Source organism: Botryllus schlosseri, chromosome 3, assembly GCF_051294905.1.
Source record: "Botryllus schlosseri isolate E-star chromosome 3, Bs_hap1, whole genome shotgun sequence".
In the NCBI taxonomy this organism is placed as follows: Eukaryota; Metazoa; Chordata; class Ascidiacea; order Stolidobranchia; family Styelidae; genus Botryllus; species Botryllus schlosseri.
This window is the reverse complement of record NC_137238.1, coordinates 25,119,055-25,139,100: the sequence shown is the minus strand read 5'-3', so window position 1 is coordinate 25,139,100 and position 20,046 is coordinate 25,119,055. Positions and strand designations below refer to the sequence as shown.

Sequence of the window (20,046 nt, the reverse complement as noted above, 5' to 3'; positions counted from 1 at the left end):
GGGCCTTGTTTTAAGTATGTTTATTTTTAATTGATTTTGGTTTTAAATGCAACCCTAGTCTAAAATGTGTGTGGCACTATCACTCTCGCAGAAATGAGCTCCCGAATGACACAGTGAATCTCCAGCACGATAGCCTTTTCTACACTTAACACAAACTGCTGGTTTCTATTTTGACTAAGCACTACCCAAAAAACAAGCAAGGTAAATGAAACAGACTATAGTAAGTAAACAATAACATAATGAAGTTATAACGGACAACGACAGCTCTACTTGCGCCCCCCCCCCCCCCCCATTCCCTGTCTTGCTCACTCTTACTCCCTGAAACAGATATATAATTCTATTTTATTTTCATATATTTCTTTTGCATATATATCCTGCTTTATATCCTGCTTTTCTGTTGATAATTCATTACTTTCTTGCACTTTGTTCATGTTTATGTCAATTTTTTCCCTAATTTCAATTTCTACCCCTTCGCACGTTTTTGGTCATAACTTTTTTCCCTCAACGTAAAAAAATGACAAAACCTATCATTGAAAAGCTGATAAAATTACCTTTCCAACGGTATATCATACGTCTTTATAAGAAATAACAGAATGAAGTTATAACGAACAACGACAGCTCTACTGGTCCCTCCCCCCTCCCCCAACGTCCCCCCACCCCACCCCGTCTTGCTCACTCTTTCTCCCTGAAACAGATATATCATTTGCCTGTCATTTTCATTTATAGCTTCTGAATATATATCTTGCTTTATATCCTGCTTTTCTGTTGATAATTCATCACTTTCTAGCCCTTTGTTCATGTTTATGTCATTTTTTTCCCTAATTTTAATTTCTACCCCTTCGCACGTTTTTGGTCATAACTTTTTTCCCTCAACGTAAAAAAAATGACAAAACCTATCATTGAAAAGCTGATAAAATTACCTTTCCAACGGTATATCATACGTCTTTATAAGAAATAACAGAATGAAGTTATAACGAACAACGACAGCTCTACTGGTGCCCCCCTCCCCCAACGTCCCCCCCACCCCGTCTTGCTCACTCTTTCTCCCTGAAACAGATATATCATTCTACTATCATTTTCATTTATAGCTTCTGCATCTATATCTTGCTCTTCTGTTGATAATTCATTAGTTTCTAGCCTTTTGTTCATATGTTTATGTCAATTTTTTCCCTAATTTAAATTTCTACCCCTTCGCACGTTTTTGGTCATAACTTTTTTTCCCCAAAGTGAAAAAAATGACAAAACCCATCATTAAAAAGCTGATAAAATTACCTTTCCAACGGTATATCATACGTCTTTATAAGAATTTTTTCTAGGTTAACCCATTTTTAGACCAAATTCTACAGTACTATTCCTGGAAAACTGCCAGTGGCCAATAGTGCAATGTGTTAACAGTTTACATACACACACGCCTGGCGTGGCTGAATAAGTCTAATTGCACAGGTCGTCAAAATAAAAGATTTCTTTTGCAGAACATCTGGTAGTGTTTTGGGGTTACTGATTACGGATCTGACATTGTGGATGTGCCAGATTCCCTCTAGTTAAGAAGATACGTATACCCCGGAATATGCAGATCTCCGTTTGTGAATATTTAGTGACTCCACTGTGAGCTTTTCTCAAAATCACACAATAGCAAGAACGAAATACAGGAGCTAAATAGTCAGTAATTCTGCTTTATCAACCAATCTATTATTGACGTCTAATGAAAAAAATCTAGCAGGCATACGGGATTTGCCTTGATGTGATTTTTTTATTGTATAATAAACACCACATTCGTCCGATTGGGATGTTTTTTACCGAGTAACTTGTTTTTTATTCGATATTTGTCTCAAGTATATAAAACTGTTTTCACTTTTTATCAATATCAATATAGCAATAGTCTGACCGCGCCCCAATAATACCTTGTCGGGTCTAGCCAAGACCGTTAAGGCGGTAGCTTATATTTCCTTTCAAGTACTCGTCGAAATAAATGGCAAAGCGACGGAAGATAATGATTTAATGGAATTAATATTGTGTTTGATTGTTCCGGTTGAAACATTTGATGGTGATTAAAAAGTCTGCATGGACTTTCGCATTGCGCCATAATGTGTAATCCAAGCAAGCGATGCCAGTAATATTAGTAGCTAAAACTACGGTTACGTTTTTTTTTATCTGGAACGGAAAACACTAGTTAAAAACCACAAAACTTAGTTTATGTTACCTGAAAGAGGTCAATTTTCTAGTACTACTCCCGACTTAACCGCTCGAACATCTGCATTGCAGATTTTGCGTCATTTATGGCGGTTTGTTAGTTGTGCCTGCCAAAGCTATTAAAGAGGTCGATTACCGAAAAAAGTGGAGATTTTGGCGGAGGACATTTTCGATTTTATGAAAGAGAATGACAATTTCGACCAAACGATGACATATGGTAACGCTACTAAACTGAACTAGGCGTCTGTACGTTCCGTACTGCAGTATAGCGGTGCAGTGTAGACTTGATATCATAATTTCGGTTCCTCATTTCGTAGATGAACTACCATAAACGGGCGATAATATGTGGTTTGCGATATCAGCTGCCTATCATTGTAGGGCTATGCAATATCCGTTGGTAAAGTGAATTGACGCTGAGACCATATATAGTTTGCTGAAAATATCAAAGAAAGGTGGTAGAACGTGTTATCGAAGATTTACTATAAAGTTGTGCCAGAATAATACACAATATCTTATTGTACTCTTGCTATAAGCCTCGAACAAACAAGCCTTCATTGAAATTAAAATATCCATTATCGATTACTAAATTCTAATTGTCAGACCATCATCCACAACATAGTTGCCATAGCAAGAGCTATGTCCAGATATACATTTACCGGTGTGGGCGGACCCCCGAAAGAAGAAGAAACCTTGTTCAAACTCTACTCAATCTCAGTATCAAACAATATAGCAAAAATGAACATGTACAGTACGTGCACTGTTAAAAATATTCTATGCCAAATTACTGGTCTGGTCCTGGCAGCAGTTTTACGACTCTGAGACCGGTAAATTTGAAAAATATTTTCCCGTAAATATTATTGACCGTAATTTATTTTTACAAAGACTGACTGTTAAAATTTTTACGGAAAATTCCTGTTACCTGATGTAACGGAAAACGTCTGTAATACCAAGTTACTGGTCTGGTCCAGTGCAGCAGTTTTACGCCGATGAGACCAGTAAATTTGAAATAACTCTCCCCGTAATATGATTTTACATAGGCTGACCGTAGGAAATTTTACGGAAAATTTCCGTAACTAAAGGTAACAGAAATCTGCTGTAATATCAATATACTCGTCTGGTCCCTTGCAGCAGTTTTACGTTCCTGAGACCAGTAAATTTGAATCAGGTTTATTTGGTGCGGGAACACGTAAAAAAGAGTAAGTGTGGATAATGACGAAAATCCAGTCTTTTTTGTGGAGATCATCAGTCAGCAACTGCCTGAATGTAGAACGCTTCATCAAAACTTCAGCAGCAGTTGAAGGACTGTACTTTGGGCCATGCTCTTTTGTATAGGTTCTTCTATAATCTGAACAAAGATTATGCTGTCATCAACACAGTTACAATTTGGAAACTTTGAGACGCTATAGTATGACATACTGCGACTTTTCATATTCTTGTCAATTTCTCGAATAATGATGGCCTAGGATAGCGGTGTCGAACATAAGGCACAATTCTGAGTAGTTTGAAAACCCCTGTATTACCCAGCACATTATCTAACAAATGTTGAGATGTTATTGTAAGAAATACTTCCCGCAAGTCCACAAATGTCAAGATCATAGACCGTGATATGATTATCCGACAGTGGTGTTATAGTTTTACTCTAGTCATCATCGGGAACAAGTTGGTGATACTGACATCCAATTCCCAAAACTCTAAAAAGTGCACACTGAGTTCATATTTTTATGAAGAAATGTGCCAAAAAGTAGTTATTCGTGAAGTGAAAAAAAAACTGTTATATGCAGGTCGCATGGAGAATATAATAGTTATAAAAAATACAATTCAAATATATTTGGTCGCACTGCTGTATCACTTCTACTCAAAGGCCCCAGATAGACAGAGAAACTCGAATGACGATTAATAATGAGCCAAATTCTAACGTCTGCGTTTACAATTAAATCACTTGTGTTCCTCAAAGCGCATACGATGAGTTAACGGCAGATTACGAATATAACAAAGGAAGCATACAAATATGTCAGCTTATTCCGTTGTTGGAGTCAGTGTTTTAGCGGTTGAATTCAAACGATCAATCTTTGAATTTTTGCCAAAATTCCGTTGTTTGCGAGTAAAGGCGCTGCTAGAATATATCCATATGATATGATCGTGAATGTTATGTAATATAGCAAAATGTATACAGGATTCATAATAAACTATTCAAGCGAAAAGTAAGGTCGGTTGTTTTGATGTACCGTAACATTTTCGAATAATTTGACTGATCCGACCCGCGAACGGTTTGAAAGTTTGAATCCGGCCAGCGACGCAAGTTGAGTTTTATACGGATACCCATGGCCTAGGACTTCGTACCTGAATCATCTTTTCCAGCGTGATTGCAAACTTTTCTGGCAATATTCCTTTGCATCGCACGTCCAATGTATTTCGCACGGCATCGTGCTAGAAGTGAGAGGCGAAATGATCCCTTTCTATCACATAAGCATTCGACGTCATGATTCATAATGCCATAACGCTTCCATTTTCGTGTAGTTCAATGTCAGAAAATGTAATAGAATCTTATAAGCCATAGCTTCTGCTCACCATTAACCTGTAACGAAAATACATACGTCTTCAGAAACAGGACTGTGAATAACTTGCCAGATTTGAGCTCGGATACTGCTATACCTACAATATCTGCTATCAACACCTGCAATATTCTAAAGCTAGAGTTAAGCTGTGGCTTCGAAACCCTCAATATCTTACAGCAACGCATCTTGTTATTATCCAATACGAAAACATCGCGTCGATATAATATCTATCTCGGAACATTCAGCCGCACGTGCTAAGGCTCAGATATGTCTGACGTCTGACGCCACTATGTCTGGAATATATATGACGTCACAATGTACTGTTCGCTCGAGCAGCTACGAATTCATGATCAAACAATTCATAAGACCATTCGCGGGAAAAAGGTAAAGGACGTCTACTACTCTCGTCGCAATGGCCAAGGAGCATGGCGGCTATACGCCAGCTCCAGTGTTTCGATATATAGTTTGCATCATACATGCGTTAAGGAGTCTACAATGGTGGCAGAACTGGTCCAACAGATAATGACACAAAAGATCATACCTGCAGTAAAACTACATAACATACCGAATTCGCTGGGCATGCTACTATTGCTAGACCTTGATGTATCAAAGGATACTATTTATAAATCGATATAAACGATGGTATCTGCAATGCCCAAATGTTCGGATACCATTCACCGATTAGCATTCAGCACGGCCATCGATGTCGTAATTTGCTTGATAATTGAAACATGATGTAATGACGAAAATCACAAATATATGTCCATAATAAGACCGTAAGCGTGTAAAATGATCGAATTGTAAGTACGATAGCAATGTTGCAAATAATGATTATCCAGTAAATCGCTTTTACGAATGCAAAAGTAAATCCGGAATACTGATTATCCAGTAAATTGCTTTTACAAATCAAAAAGTAGATCTGAAATACTGGTTATCCCGTATATTGCTTCTACGAACTCAATGTGTAATATTTTTAACCTTTAAAAACAAGTAAATTTACTTTTGACGTGCCCGTATATTAATTTAACGGGCATTTACCGTTAATATAACTGACGGGACAAATTTACCGGTATAATTTGGGTAAATCTACGAATATTTCTAAGAGTGTATGCTGTTGAAGTTTGTTTAAAACATCCAATTATTCAGCTTTACGTTGCCTTGATTCCGTGGCTACATACGCCCCTGGAAATGAGCCAGTGCGAGCAGTCCTCTCGTTAACTATTCACGATTCAACTACTAAAAAATATTCGTTCGAAAATTTTTTTTCCTCGGCCACGAATGCAACCTAATTAGGGAAGTCAGGAACTGATGCCTGTATCTAATAACAATATGCCGACATATGTTATAAGTAGGGCGATTTTTTTTTGACATGTAAAAAATGTCTAAATTAGGTCAAAATTTCAGCGTTAGGTCGAAAAATGTCAAACTGTTCACAAACTTTAAACTTATTTGCAATCTGCAGTTCGTTTGTGTCGTAGATTTTGCACTGTCGGTGAACTTTATCATTGCACATTTTACAGTTTGCAGCCTACCTTATAGGCCGACCGTCGTAGACGGCCCATTGCCGGCTCATTGTGAATCCTAAACATTCAAATGAAACAAATAGGTTGACATGGTGTTAATCTCAACGTACAGCAACATCCCATCTGAAGCAAGACTGCGTGGGCATTGCGTGGTTCTTATGTCAAGAAGCGCATGAGGAAAAATTGTGATGTAGACATCATTGCCGAAATGAAGCAACACGGGTTGTCACAAGCAGTGTACGCACAGTCGCACAATTTCAGTGTTGTCAGTCAACAGCTGCTGCTGTTGAACATTCTTTCTCCTTTCTTTGCAAGTTACTTAGAAAATACATACACTTTCTACCCGAGAACGTAGTAAAGTATCTTTCGATGTAATTTTTTTTTAATTAGTTGTACCATAATGCGTAATGTAGCTACTGGAATTCTCATGAGGTGAATACACAGTAGGCCTAACGGAAAAAAGATATGTGTTTGAATTCGTAATTTGGACATCTGCTCGTGTTAACAACGAACATTTCATCAAACTTTGTGTTTGCAAGTATCCAAAACGTTTGGTGGGCCACTTCATCTTTGATTCGCACAATTTTTCACGCCTAGAGAAAATGTACTCGTTACATATTTTGGCATTGCTTTCTGTAACAGCAGCTCTGCATGTATACGAAGACGATGGCCTACAAACTGTAGCAAAACACCAAGAAGTTGATACAGGTAAGTTACCGTATACGGTGAGACAAGCAGGCGATATTAAAGGAAGAAATATATATATATAAATGTATATCTGCGCCGCAGCCATGTATATATTCTTTCGCAGATTATTTTTGTTCTTTCAATTCGCATCGTCGAGACAAATTCATTGTTCAATTAATGTCCGATATTGAAGTATAACGATAATATACGATAAATCTCGATTTTCCCTTCATTGTTAGGATAATATTGTCGTAGCCTATATAACAAGACTATGAAACATGTGATTATCCAAATTATGCACTGTCATTTGAAGATCGATCCCATTGGTAAGACGAACCCAAATCCAAAATACATCAAATGTTATACCGAGAGCTATGAGTCGTGTGGGTCTTTTACCTTGTTTTGTCTGCTGACTGACTCATGAGTTATTAATGCTATTATTACTAATGTGCTTCACTCGTAAATATTCACTGGACACACCATATCATAATGCGTAGATTGGTGCGATACCAAATGTCACCGGTATTTGTTTTCGCAGGACCGAGGTTATATTACGATCAATCAACTTTGACATGGGACAGCAGTGAAGGATTTTGCAGACAGTTTGATAAAAATCGGAATCTATGTAGCTTCGATGATCTATGCCCATGGAGAAACGGTGCAAGGCAATTCATTCGTGACGTGCTACCTGGCGATCATTGGGTAGCTGTTAAAGGGCGTGAGTGGGTGGAAATTGGAGATAGGCACTGTGAGTTGCTGTTCCAAGCCTAAATATCTCTGACTTGAAATGGGCCTACACACGCGAAATTGATGAACTAATTACATTTGTAATTGAGAGCTACCAAATTAAATCTTCAGAATATTTGTTCATCGTATCATAGAGTATGGGTAATTGAGAGCTACCAAATTAAATCTTCAGAATATTTGTTCATCGTATTATAGAGTATGATACTCCTGTCTACTGTTGTGATCCACAACCTCACATGCACGTTATATAATATGGGTTGCTTTGTTTGGACACATTCATGTTAAAGCTAATAACTAGGTGCAGTGATAAATTCAATGTGAGCTAAGATCTCTACCACATTCTCAGTTGATTTACTAGTTAAAGAAGGCATAAAACAAAATCCAATACAATTAGCCCACCTTCACCGTATTGCCAATCGCAGAGGTGAATTGGGGATCCAGTCATATTGCTGGAGCCCGTACCCGGTGGTTGCTATACCTACCTCGATTTGATTCCAACAGAGCACATACGGATATTATAGCTTTATTTAGTCGAGTGGTCCTCGAGTGTGATTCAAGCGCTAAATATTTCGAATAGTTAAGTCCCTACTCGAAAAGACCAACCGGACGTTGACCTCTTACCCATTGTTTTTTACTGCAGCCCTGAAAATATGGATATGAGGTAGGGCTGTTCAAAAATAACTTTTTCTCCTGGATTCCAGCCATTCATTGAATAAATTGTTAGGTTTCCCTAAAAAACGTTGCATACCAAATTTAGTTCAAATCTCACGAGTATAAGACCCCGCAGATCCAATTAAAATTTTTAAGTTATTAGGAAATTTTTTTTTAAATATTTTTCTAATTTTTCTGTCAACCCCATGCAATTGTTGAGCTGTCTTCAAAGACTATGTAAAACAAATTTGGGTCGATTCCAACTAGTAGAGGCGGAGTTATTTTAGTTTTTTGTTGATAATTTTTGGATTATCCAACTATAATGGATAATCCGAGAATTATCAACGAAAAACTCGATAACTCCGCTTCTACTGGTTGGAATTGACTCAAATTTGTTTTGTATCGTCTTTGAAGACCGCTAAACAATTTCATGGGGTTGACAGAAAAATTTTCATTTTTAAAAATTTTTTTTTTAATAAATTAAAAATTTTAATTGGATCGGCGGAGTCTTATACTTCTTAGAATTTAACCAAATTTGTTGTGCAGCGTTTTTTAGGGTAACCTGATAATTTAATCAGTAAATGGCTGGAATTCGGAAGAAAAAGTTATTTTGGAACAGCCCTAGTGGGGGGGGGGCACCAGATGTAGTAAAATTTTGAAAATGGACGCAACTGAAAAAGAGGTCAACAACCAGAGGTTTAGCCATTGAATTTAAAACAAATTTGAATTTCGCGTATACGATGAACGACCGTGACAATTTGCAATCGTTGATGATCCCAATTATTTATGGCCATTTGATTGATTCGTTAGTCTTTTATAAAACACAATTACACGTGACTTTGTGGAGTGAACCAGCTTATGCTTGCTTCTCCATTCAGTAACATGAGGATGGCATTTAATGCGAGCACAATAGTAGCTGGTATGCATTTTACTGATAATTCAGCTGTCATAACATCACGTGCGAATATTGCAACCGATTCGTACGATTTTGTAAAATAAAATTTGAGTAATCATATTTGTAACTAATTTTAAACTGCAGTTTGCCGTAGAATATTCATTACGTCACAGGTGGTAAGTGAGGAATTCGTTATGGTATGGCAATGGTACTGATCTCCAGCGCATGGCCCACCTGCCACAATGAAACTTTAAACTATGCTGTTTTCACTTCCTTTCTGTTATTGAACTTCCATATCGATAACACCAGTTTCATTTACCCCTTGTATACGGACCAAAATAAAGATGACAACTGGTTGTGCTGAAATTGAGGATATTGCTACTCTATTTACAGCTGTACCGTGTTTTCTTCACTCAAGTAGATGGGGTCCACCTACATGGGGAGACGTCCCTGAAACACGACACTACAAGGGATATGTCTATTGTTGTAAGGATACATCACCAGATCCTGTTCCGGGTATGTTTTCATGTACGGGGATGCGTTGGTCACACTGTGCAGAAAATTGTTTGACTATTATCCTGTATATTCTGATTATTGACCCGTTTCATTTGCCTGTATTTACATTTCGAGGTGCTCATCATACGATACGTTCCAACGACAAAGTTTGTTGTCGTATCTAGTTACTAATTCTGCTAGTCTGTATCTTTTTTACATAATGTGGAAGATAAAAGTGTCATCAGTAGCCATTTAGAGACCAGAAAACTTTTTATTCAATTGTTTCAACTTGATGTACGCTTACTCTGTAAAATATTGAATATGGAACTTGATACCATCTAATTAAACCAAATATCAAGAGCTGAACCTTAACGAATATTCAATTTTCATTATGTGTTCCTGCAAGACACCGCATTCGGACAAATGAGGCAAAATCACCAACAATAGCAGAATCGTATCAGATTTTCTAATACCTCAAATTTCCGAATATCAAATGATGAAGTAATTCGTTTCACGGATGACTACACTGTGCATTACGTAGCGTGGTGTTAAGAGCAATTAATTCCCATTGCAGTGGAAGCTGCCCGTAGCTTTCTATGTTAAAGCTGTAAAAGTGCACGATGTAGGCATAGCCTACAACAAATGTATTATAATCAGTGCTGCTGCCTCATCAAGTAGTGACGGCAGAAGTTCGCATTCCAAATTAGTCCTATTTCCAGCCATAGCTTATCGATACATCGGAAAGACATCCACATACGACATATCTAAAGATCACTGCCGACATCAAGGGCGACGCCTATGCTATTCATCAGAGGTCTGTGTTAAAAGCAAACCGGCACACGGGGTGGTCAGAGGTGACCATTGGATTGCGATCAAAGATCGGTACAATGAATGGATACAGATTGGAGACAGCTCAGGTAACATAGGTTATATGAGGGGGAGGGGTGGCAGGAACGTACCGTGCACATTCGTCTTCGGCATGCTAACCCAAATAGTAATGCTGCAGACGTTCCCATATACCTAGATCGTCAGTAGGGGCTTACCCATGACAAACTTTATAACTGAAATTTCTAGTTATTTAACATCGATAGAATTACCCGTATGCAAATTCGCTGTCTTTTGCTCCATCTCGTTGGCAAGAGGAAATGAAATTCGACGCAAACTGAGGAACCTGGTTTCGTCGTGAAATTGATCGAATATATCGATTTTTGAGAACTTTGCTTAAAATATCAAGCTGGTTGTGAATAATCAAAGGACTTTCTTCAACTGATAAGGGGTTTACCTACTTTTGCAGAGCAATAGTTATATTTCGAGGATTTGTCCTCTTTTTTAAAGAAATCGAAAGTTTACTCCTAATTGCCCAATTGTTTAATTAGTTTGTTCTTCGGATTTTGTCATCTTTTTCTCGATGAATTGGTATAATATATGTGAAAAGTGGACCCCGTCATGTCGAACGACCGGGTTGGTGAAATATAACAACCCATCTAGTCTTACGGTAGATTTATCTGAAATTTTTTCATTAGTTGTAAAAATCCCACATATTTAGCTCCGCTGACAACTTTTGTAACATATAAAAGGTGTCCTCCTTTTGCTCCCTCAAACTAGGTTAATCATATCTATTTGCTCCACGTGGTTGGACATGATATATTTGGTTCCGTGATGGGGTCATCTGACCTCATAGGAACGTGCTCACGTTCGTCTCTGCCGTAAACCACTCATAAAAGTCCATGTCCAAGCGAACCTTAACTTTTCATTGGTTCACCATCGATATAGTTGACATGTTATTGTAAAAGGGACTTATCCAATGTTCACAAAAACTGACTGAACATGAAATTATATCACATGACTGATTCGCGTAAAACGCATAGAATGGGAATTAACATCATGTTGGAAACATATTCTTTGAATGCTGGGGAGTAGCAATCGGACAATTGTCAATATATGGCGTAATCTGGTGTAGTCATGTCTACAAATTCTTTGAATAGGACGAACGTGCCTTCATCACGGCCCTAAATACGGCCTTCCGGCGTGGGGAACAAGGACGGACGGAAGCAACATAAATTGGGTCGGCTATGTATATTGCTGCAAGTAATATATAATCTTGGATGGTGTTCATGTTCACCAATGACGACTTAATGAATTTTCACGTATTTTAACCGTACCTAATTGATACGCTGAATAAATATTTTTGTTGAATAATAACGAAATAAATATTATAATTATACTATAATGGACACTTCTGCATGAAATGAGACGAAAAGATGATATACTTGTTCATTTTGCACTTTTCCACTCATACTCGACATCAGGGGTTCTTATACTGCGATTCATGATCCCCCTTGAGATCAGCGGACTACTGTGAATGTATTCAGACACGGAATGTTGGTACTATATTGTTTTTTGACGTACATGTCAGCAATTATGATTTTCCGCTGTATTTTGTCTTATTGTCAACTTTCAGTCATCAGTTATCGACCTAGAAGGCAACAACTGGGCCTGATGGTTATTTAGACCGAAGCTTGTCTCGCGCGTCAGCTGCCCACATTTTGCGGTTACGGAGTCCATGTAGCAGCCAAACATTGTTTAGAGGTCCATGATCGTAGAAGGCAACGAAACACTGGTCTACATTGTGAACACACAGGTCAAGAAATTACTTGTATCGACCAAATTTCCACCATAGCATAACATCAGCACTTAATGGTAACAATTTCTTCTATCACACATTCCAAATGAGTCAAATATGTATTTCCCTCGTATTGCTATATCCACCGAATTCACCAGTATATTAATGTTACAAATAACAGTGTAATTTTATGTTCTTTTTTGGTTGATGCAATAGAAATACGATTTTTGGCCTCCATGTTTTTGCAGCATGCATACTGACACATCATCTACAATCTACATAAACTCGCGATATGTCCATATTCGTACCATGAGTGCATGGTGTGTAGGCTATATGCCGCTGGATAATGAAGATGCAGATATTTCATTGTTAGGCTTACTAAGTGTTCCACTACCACCACCATGCCACGCTATCCCGATAATGCTGAGCACCAAACGGGGCAGTCATTGATATAAATGATACTAGTCAGGTCTTTCGACTGATCGGCCACGGATCGAACATACGACTTCCACCGTTTCTCTATATTGTCGGTAATGAAACCATTTTGCTCAAAATATTGATACTTGCATTTATATCTATTCATTGTTTCACCCTCTCTCAGCACACATGATGAGATCTTCTGGTTTGGTTGATAAAGGTGCTGATTTCTTCGAAAAGTCAGGAAAATAATCATACATTTTAAGCCAGGCTTGTTGTTCGTGTACCTTGATTAGCACTCCATGACTTCAGGGGCGGTTGCTTGAGGCGGCCTGTTGTTGATAACGACTTTGTTGAAGCCAGGAGATTGTTTTTCGTGAACTCAGGTAATAATATTCCCTCTTCAAAATAACTTCGAATAGATCACACTTATCAGAACAAGCTATTTGACATTTTTCGCTTCGCAATCGCGATCGCTGTTTCACAGCCCAAGAAAATTGTCCCATGGAGCACAAAGGAACCACGGGCCCAGTTTGAGAACAAATGGTTTAGAGATTCACATTATTTCACTGCTTTATTTGCATTTTCTCAATACCAATACGTTTCTTATGTTCGTCACATGTGATACAGTGAAAGCAATTTAGCGACATAATGTTTCCGAGCCTTAGCTTAATCTAGAAAGCAGCTCTCAACCTTTACTAACCTGGGAACCGCTCCGGAAATCTTCAAGCCTTCGGCGTACCCCTAATTTTCGCTGACTTATAAATACATGAATCCAACACATCACACATCCGACTAGCCATCTGATACAGTATTTATTATAAGGAATATGTGTACAAAATCGACAGGACTTTAAGAGAACAAGATCCTTAAAATCTGACTTTAGCACAAACCAGAAATTGTGGCGAATATTTATTGCAAATCATTGTGATTTATTTTATTACCTTTCAAATTCCATTCCATAAACGCGAGGCTTCGCCTTGCTATGTGTCATATTTTTGTTTGATCGAAACGCAGCAGCGTTATACCAATTAATTAATTGCACATGTGTTTTTAAATATTCGAGATCAAATCTGGCTCCTCATCGCCGATCGCGCTGTACATAAACTGTATTGAAAAGGCGAGAATAATTAGAGTAAGTCACCTTTCAAAAGTCGGCAGGCGAGACCAATGTTCCCTTTAAATTTTCACGAGTCTGTACACACTCACCTACTCAGGACAGTAACTGCCGCACCCCAAAAGCCCCAATTGGAGGGGGCGAGCTCCAAGGGGGTCCAAAATTAGTTCGTAAATTAGCATAATTTACAGAGTCTTTTTTAAAAATTTATTTAACTATTTCAAATTTTTATCGCGGGGGGCGCGATTTCAGGTAACGAAATATCTTGAATATCTTGAATACTCTTCCCAAGATAAAATACGCAAGACTTTTAGAAATGGTATATCGGCGTTGGCCGTTACCGCACCACGACGCACCAAGACATATAAAGTTTTAGGTCATGTATCATGCTACTCTAAAAAGTGTGTCAAAACGATCGGTAGTGAGTAAACCTTGGCCGAAAATGACGGCCCTTATTCTGACCGAAAACTTCGTTATATATACAAAATACAGATAGGTTTAATTTTCCATAGGCGCTTAAACGACGGGCGCCGAATGTTCCTATCTTGGCGATCTGAACCTCACAAGACAAATACCATCCCGTAGGGGAAAATTATAAGCCAGTAGAGAATACCAATTTAAAATCGTGTTATCTTTTAGTTTAGTACGTTTGGGTGATTCTATATTTTGTATATAGCAGACAGGTCACAAAATAACATTATGTAACGAAGTCATACCAACGGATCCGCCCGCCCGAAGATGTTTAATTATTATTTATGGACCCTACAGTTTTGGGGGGGCTGACGAAGTGCTGTTTCATTCCTGCTAACGGGTATACACCTGAAGATGTTTATTTATTATTGAGTGATCCTTTTTCAAACACCTCCTCACTCAGCTCTATTGGTAAATCAGATTAAGTGAGCAGAGAGAGGATAAAAGTTGATATACATGCAATTCCCGATCATATTGACCGATTAAATCATGAATTAGAGAAATTTATTGCTCTTCGCGCATTTTAGACGAGAAAGCTTACTCACTAAACGATCCCCCAATGCATACGAGACGTAGCGATACACGGCATACAGCGTGAGGGATGTCTGGGGACGAAGCCCCCCATAAGTTAGGTTTATCACTTTATGGGTGGCCCAATACCAACGCTTTGGGGGAGCCTGACGAAGTGATGTTACGGTCCTGCATCACCTACACCCTGCGCAGACCCTTGGACAACAGTGCGTAATGGCTAAAAAATGGTCATCACTTCGGATTTTTTGTGCGCAACTTAGACTTTCTGTGCGCAGAGAGCGTGTCAGCAATGCGCATTTGCGCACGTGCGCAGCTTAGAGGGAACATTGGCCGAGACCCACTGACGGCGCATGAAGAGAAAATACCTGAAGAGTGAATGCGCCTGATGGAAATCAGTGTTGGGATGACTCGAGTCATGACTTGACTCGAGTCTGACTCGAGTCAACTTTTTCGAATGACTTGACTTGACTCGAGTCACTTTGCAAAAATGACTTGACTTGACTTGACTCGGCGCTTGAAAAATGTGGATTGACTCGTGACTCGGAGCAAAATTTACGAGTCAATTTCAAGTCATCAAGTAAACGGTGTCGACTAAATCAATGTATTTTGTGCATGTTCGGATTATTCACGATACGCCGTTGTAACTTGTGAGAGCAACCAGTCATTGACTGGTTGTACGAATCACTGATCCTACATTGTTACATCACAAATACACTGACCGCAAACCAAATGATCACAGCTTGCGTTGTCGTATAGTAGCAGATTAATTAAATAGCAACGTATCCCTGTTTATTGGACGGCTCTGTCCTTACATTGTACGGTGCTTACCTTTACCAACCTTCTTGTATGATCTAAATCGAACAAATATATTTTATGCATTTATATCCTCACGGATGTGTATAGATGGCTAGTGTATTGTACGATATCGATTTCTTTCATCTTCTCGGGGCTTCGTATTCGATCCTCTATATTGGATGATAATAGGAGAATGTAGCATGTAGCTCAGAGTTGTCAAACTCAACTGTCGTCACGGGTCGAATTCAAATATTCAGATCACTCGCGGGCCGCATCAGTCAAATGATTCCAAAATATTACTAACTCTTAACTCAATATATGCACTTTTTCGCATTCTCGGAAATGGGTGTCAACGTCAGCGATTTTCTCCTGACGATGACTACAATCACAACTCCGCTGTCGGGTGGTTATAATGTGGCCTATGAACATTGAACATACTCGAAATTTGCTATCTTGAAGGAATATTTATTAGTAGTATTTCTATTACTACAAATTCGAGAAATGTGTTGGATAAAATTGCGCCAATTTCAACATATACTCAGAATTTCTTAGCGGGCCGAATGAAGTCATTTGGCGGGCGCGGGTCGTATGTTTGACACCCCTGATGTAGCTATACAGTTACTGACATATTTGATTAGCAGTTCTACGTGAGTGATACAACGCATTTTAGCATGTATATTTAACTTTATATTCGTTATTTGATTCAAGATAAATGACCAATTGATCTTTTTAACAGAGCTAGTAAAATATAATGAATTTGAATGATCATTCATACCTCCAAAATTCAATTTGACTTGAATTGTGACTTGACTTGACTTGACTCGAGTCACCTCCAAAAAACGAGTGACTTGACTTGACTCGAGTCACCTTCGAAAATCGATTGACTTGACTTGACTCGAGTCAAAATGTGCAATGACTCGAGATGACTCGTGACTCGAAGGTAGTGACTTGATCCCAACACTGATGGAAATTCGTCCAAAGGTCCAACATGAATCCGAGAAAGTCAAGGACACTGCATTACACGATGTTGAAGATGCTGAACTGTACGGATTTAATGACACTGAACTGTGCAATTATCTATGTGGTGATGCACACGGCGTAAAAGGGTTATACGCGTCACTTTGATACCTTGAAATATAAATTATTCGGCTTTCAAAATGGATAGATTTTGATTTTAAACCCAAACTTCCGCTGTAAGCCGGAAAAACACGTAAAACTTATTTTGCGTCGAACATCACAACGTCTCGACCGGTGATATCTTTCACCAAGTCAAAACAATGGTCATTTCATCATCCATTTTGACCCGAAAGGTACTGAGGCATATCGTGAGTTTCGGCGATTGACGAGTATTTACTCAATTCTGTCTATTTTCGGCTAGATATAAACGAAGATAGCAAACAATTTGAAGTCCGGGCTGGCGTTTATTGTTGAGCAGAAAGTAAACAAAGTCGATATATACACCATTCAACGCATATGATGGATTCTAAAATAACGTAACCGTTTAGTTCACAGCAGCACCTGAAAACACTAGCACTCACACATATCTTGTTCGGTCGTATGTGTAATTAGGCAACATAACACGTATCTTCTCATGCGCTGTGTGCTCGAACAAAGTTGATTGACAAGTGATCACAAATTAAACAGACAAATACCGTATCGTACACTAGCTCTAGGCCTTTGCTTCGCTTACCACAATTATAAGCCGAATCACGATGGAAGAAGTCTGCAGTATGAATCTAAATATTATAGGTTTCTATTGACATAGTTAAAACGGCAATAAGACACATACTTCAGGCCATGCCCCCCGGATAGGGACGGATGTAATTACCTATACTCTCCTCGATAACAAACGGTTTACTCAAAGTTGAGACCACCGCGAAGGAATATGAGTAACGACGCCTATTTCTGTGAAAAATACATTGCCGACGGTACATATGATATTGCCGTTCAGTGACAATCCCCACACGGCTACAACCATATAACGAACCGGTGCATATAAGAACGTTTCATCGTCCGCATGTCAATGTAAGTTTCAATGGTATATCAATCACATCGTAATATATTTTGTGGTCGAGTTGATTATTCTGACGAGTCCGGTTGCCAGGCATACATATTCAGAGTGTAGCCTACTATCAATTTTATTTTTGAAGATCCCTTTAGGCCAGGGGTGGAAAACATCTCCAGTCGGCGGGCCGGATATTGGAAAATTAAGTACTTGGCTGGCCGGATTGCTGAATCGATACATTACTCGTCCGTATAACCACATATATAAGGAATAAATCGTATTTAATGAATGTATTTTAACGACAGTATTGTAACTTCAAAGCCATTTCTCGCCGATAATGACTAAGACAATGTGATTTGAGAATAGCATTGTCATACAGGCGCCGCCATGTCTGCTTCTACCTGATCAATCAACACACGGTGCAATCCTTGATGAGGATTTCAAGGCGTTCGATAAGCCCGGTACCCAAAATTTACCAAGATATCAATTCATTTTAAGGTTGAGTAGGTGACGAGCGTCGTTGTTCAACTGTGCGGACTAATTAATCTTGATATTGAATACGTGCCCGCGTCCTCTACGCAATTTGAGAAGTGGACCGCGACCCATTTTGAGTTGGCGACCCCTGACATAAGCGGTGTCTTACAAAAGCCTATAGAATTGTGCCGTGCTACAAGTCGGCGGTTACTGAATCAATGATAAGAAATATCAGTCCGGTTTAAATGACCATAGAAGTCAAGAAACACCATGATTACCACAAACGACATTAGGGTTGAGTACATCGTAAATACCGATAATGCAAGTTGTTGATGTTTGTGGTATTCATGGTGTTTGTCTACTACTATGGTCATTTACCAAGGCCGATATTCATCGTTTTTGATTCGGTATCTGCCAGCTTGTAACACGACCTACTTCTAGACTTCTTGTAGGACACCACTTACGTGAATGCGATTGCGAGGAGAAGCCCAGACAAATCTCCAACACTTAAGTAGGAACTCTGGAGTCGTCCTGGGTCGGACTCGAACCCACAAACCATTGGGGTTGTAGCAGCGAATTATACCACTACGCTATCTCGCCACAGATAATGCAAGTCTTCTCGCTTCGACGAACTTACGCGTAAGATCCACTCTCGCACGTTGCGCACACACGTATATAATAACATACAGTCACTAAAATATGACGTACTAATCAAGTAGTGGGGAATCTAGGCAGACTGGGGCCGCGGGTCCCATAATCATGTATCACGGATCCGGCCCGCGGGCCGTATGTTGCCCGCCCCTGCTTTAGGCTTACCCGATATTGCAAATCAGTGCTGAAGAAAGGTATTCCGTACATGGTCCAATCTCTTGTGAATGACGTATAGTTTGAAAAGGAAGCGTAAATAAATTGCTTTATTGCAAATAGTTTCACCCCGAAACACGACAGCTTAAAAGCAGGGTATCAAACATACGGCCCGGGCCGCATCCGGCCATCGGACGATTTAATCCGGCTCGCGAAGCAATTCCGAGTAAATGGAAAAATGCTTGTACCATCCAGCGCTTTTCCAAAGAAAATACTTTGACGAAAAATAATCATACAAGACAACAAACTCCGAACAAGTTGAATGCCCATATGTCTCATTACAGCTATCCGGCGACAGATTTTCACTCACATTATGAGTAAGTCGGTGACATTGACAGTTTGACATCGCAATCCGATATGGCAGATAAGTGCACGCTGTACACCCGTTTTCTGGTTTTTCGCAGACACGAAAACGCCACTGGCAAACCGTTGTTTCTAAGGTACATAAAGAATTGAATAGTTAAACTATAGAATGTGAACATGGAATGGCAACGATCGATTTTGCAGCTTCGTTTCGCGTCGCTGAGGCTGTATTCAGAATTGTTTTTGCGCAAGCTGCTGTAGGATTTTTGGCAGTTCAAAAGTTATCTTCTGGAGTGCAGAATTCACTGAATATGGTCTTAATCGAAAGCTACTGTTGCACTTATTCCAAAAATATAAATTATGCTCCGGCTCCGGACTTTGACGAAAAATCGCCCTCAACATCTGAAGTGTGCATTGTTCTGAACAATCGGATAACCGCAAAACAATGACCCGTCGCGGCTCTCCAATTGTTCGGACAATGCCGATATTTCAGACTTGGAGGGCGGATTCTAGGTGGATCAGTGACTGATCATATTTAAATTTTTATTTTCGAAATCGGAACGACAGTAGCTTTCGATCAAGACCATAATCAGTAAATTCTGCGCTCTGGAAGATCACTTTTGGATTGCCAGAAATCCTATACAGTCGCTTACGAAATAACAATTCTTAATACAGCCTCAGCGAAGCTGCAAAATCGGTCGTT

The 20,046-nt window shown here is 39.1% G+C and overlaps 1 protein-coding gene across 2 annotated transcripts in view; it reads left to right on the top strand.

Annotated features, from left to right (window-relative positions):
• Positions 1-11,973, top strand: part of LOC145436244 (uncharacterized) — a 42,552-nt gene extending 30,579 nt beyond the window's left edge. The window contains exons 1-5 of one of the 2 annotated variants that reach the window (XM_080313606.1): positions 6,829-6,976; positions 7,494-7,703; positions 9,642-9,764; positions 10,463-10,660; positions 11,729-11,973. In XM_080313606.1, coding sequence (XP_080169732.1) covers positions 6,871-6,976; positions 7,494-7,703; positions 9,642-9,764; positions 10,463-10,660; positions 11,729-11,835 — 744 coding nt within the window. In that variant the 5' untranslated portion in view covers positions 6,829-6,870 and the 3' untranslated portion in view covers positions 11,836-11,973. Of the gene's footprint in view, positions 1-6,828; positions 6,977-7,493; positions 7,704-9,641; positions 9,765-10,462; positions 10,661-11,728 lie in introns of those variants that run through there. The other variant, XM_080313605.1, reaches the window with a different exon arrangement.
• Positions 11,974-20,046: the final 8,073 nt, after the last annotated feature.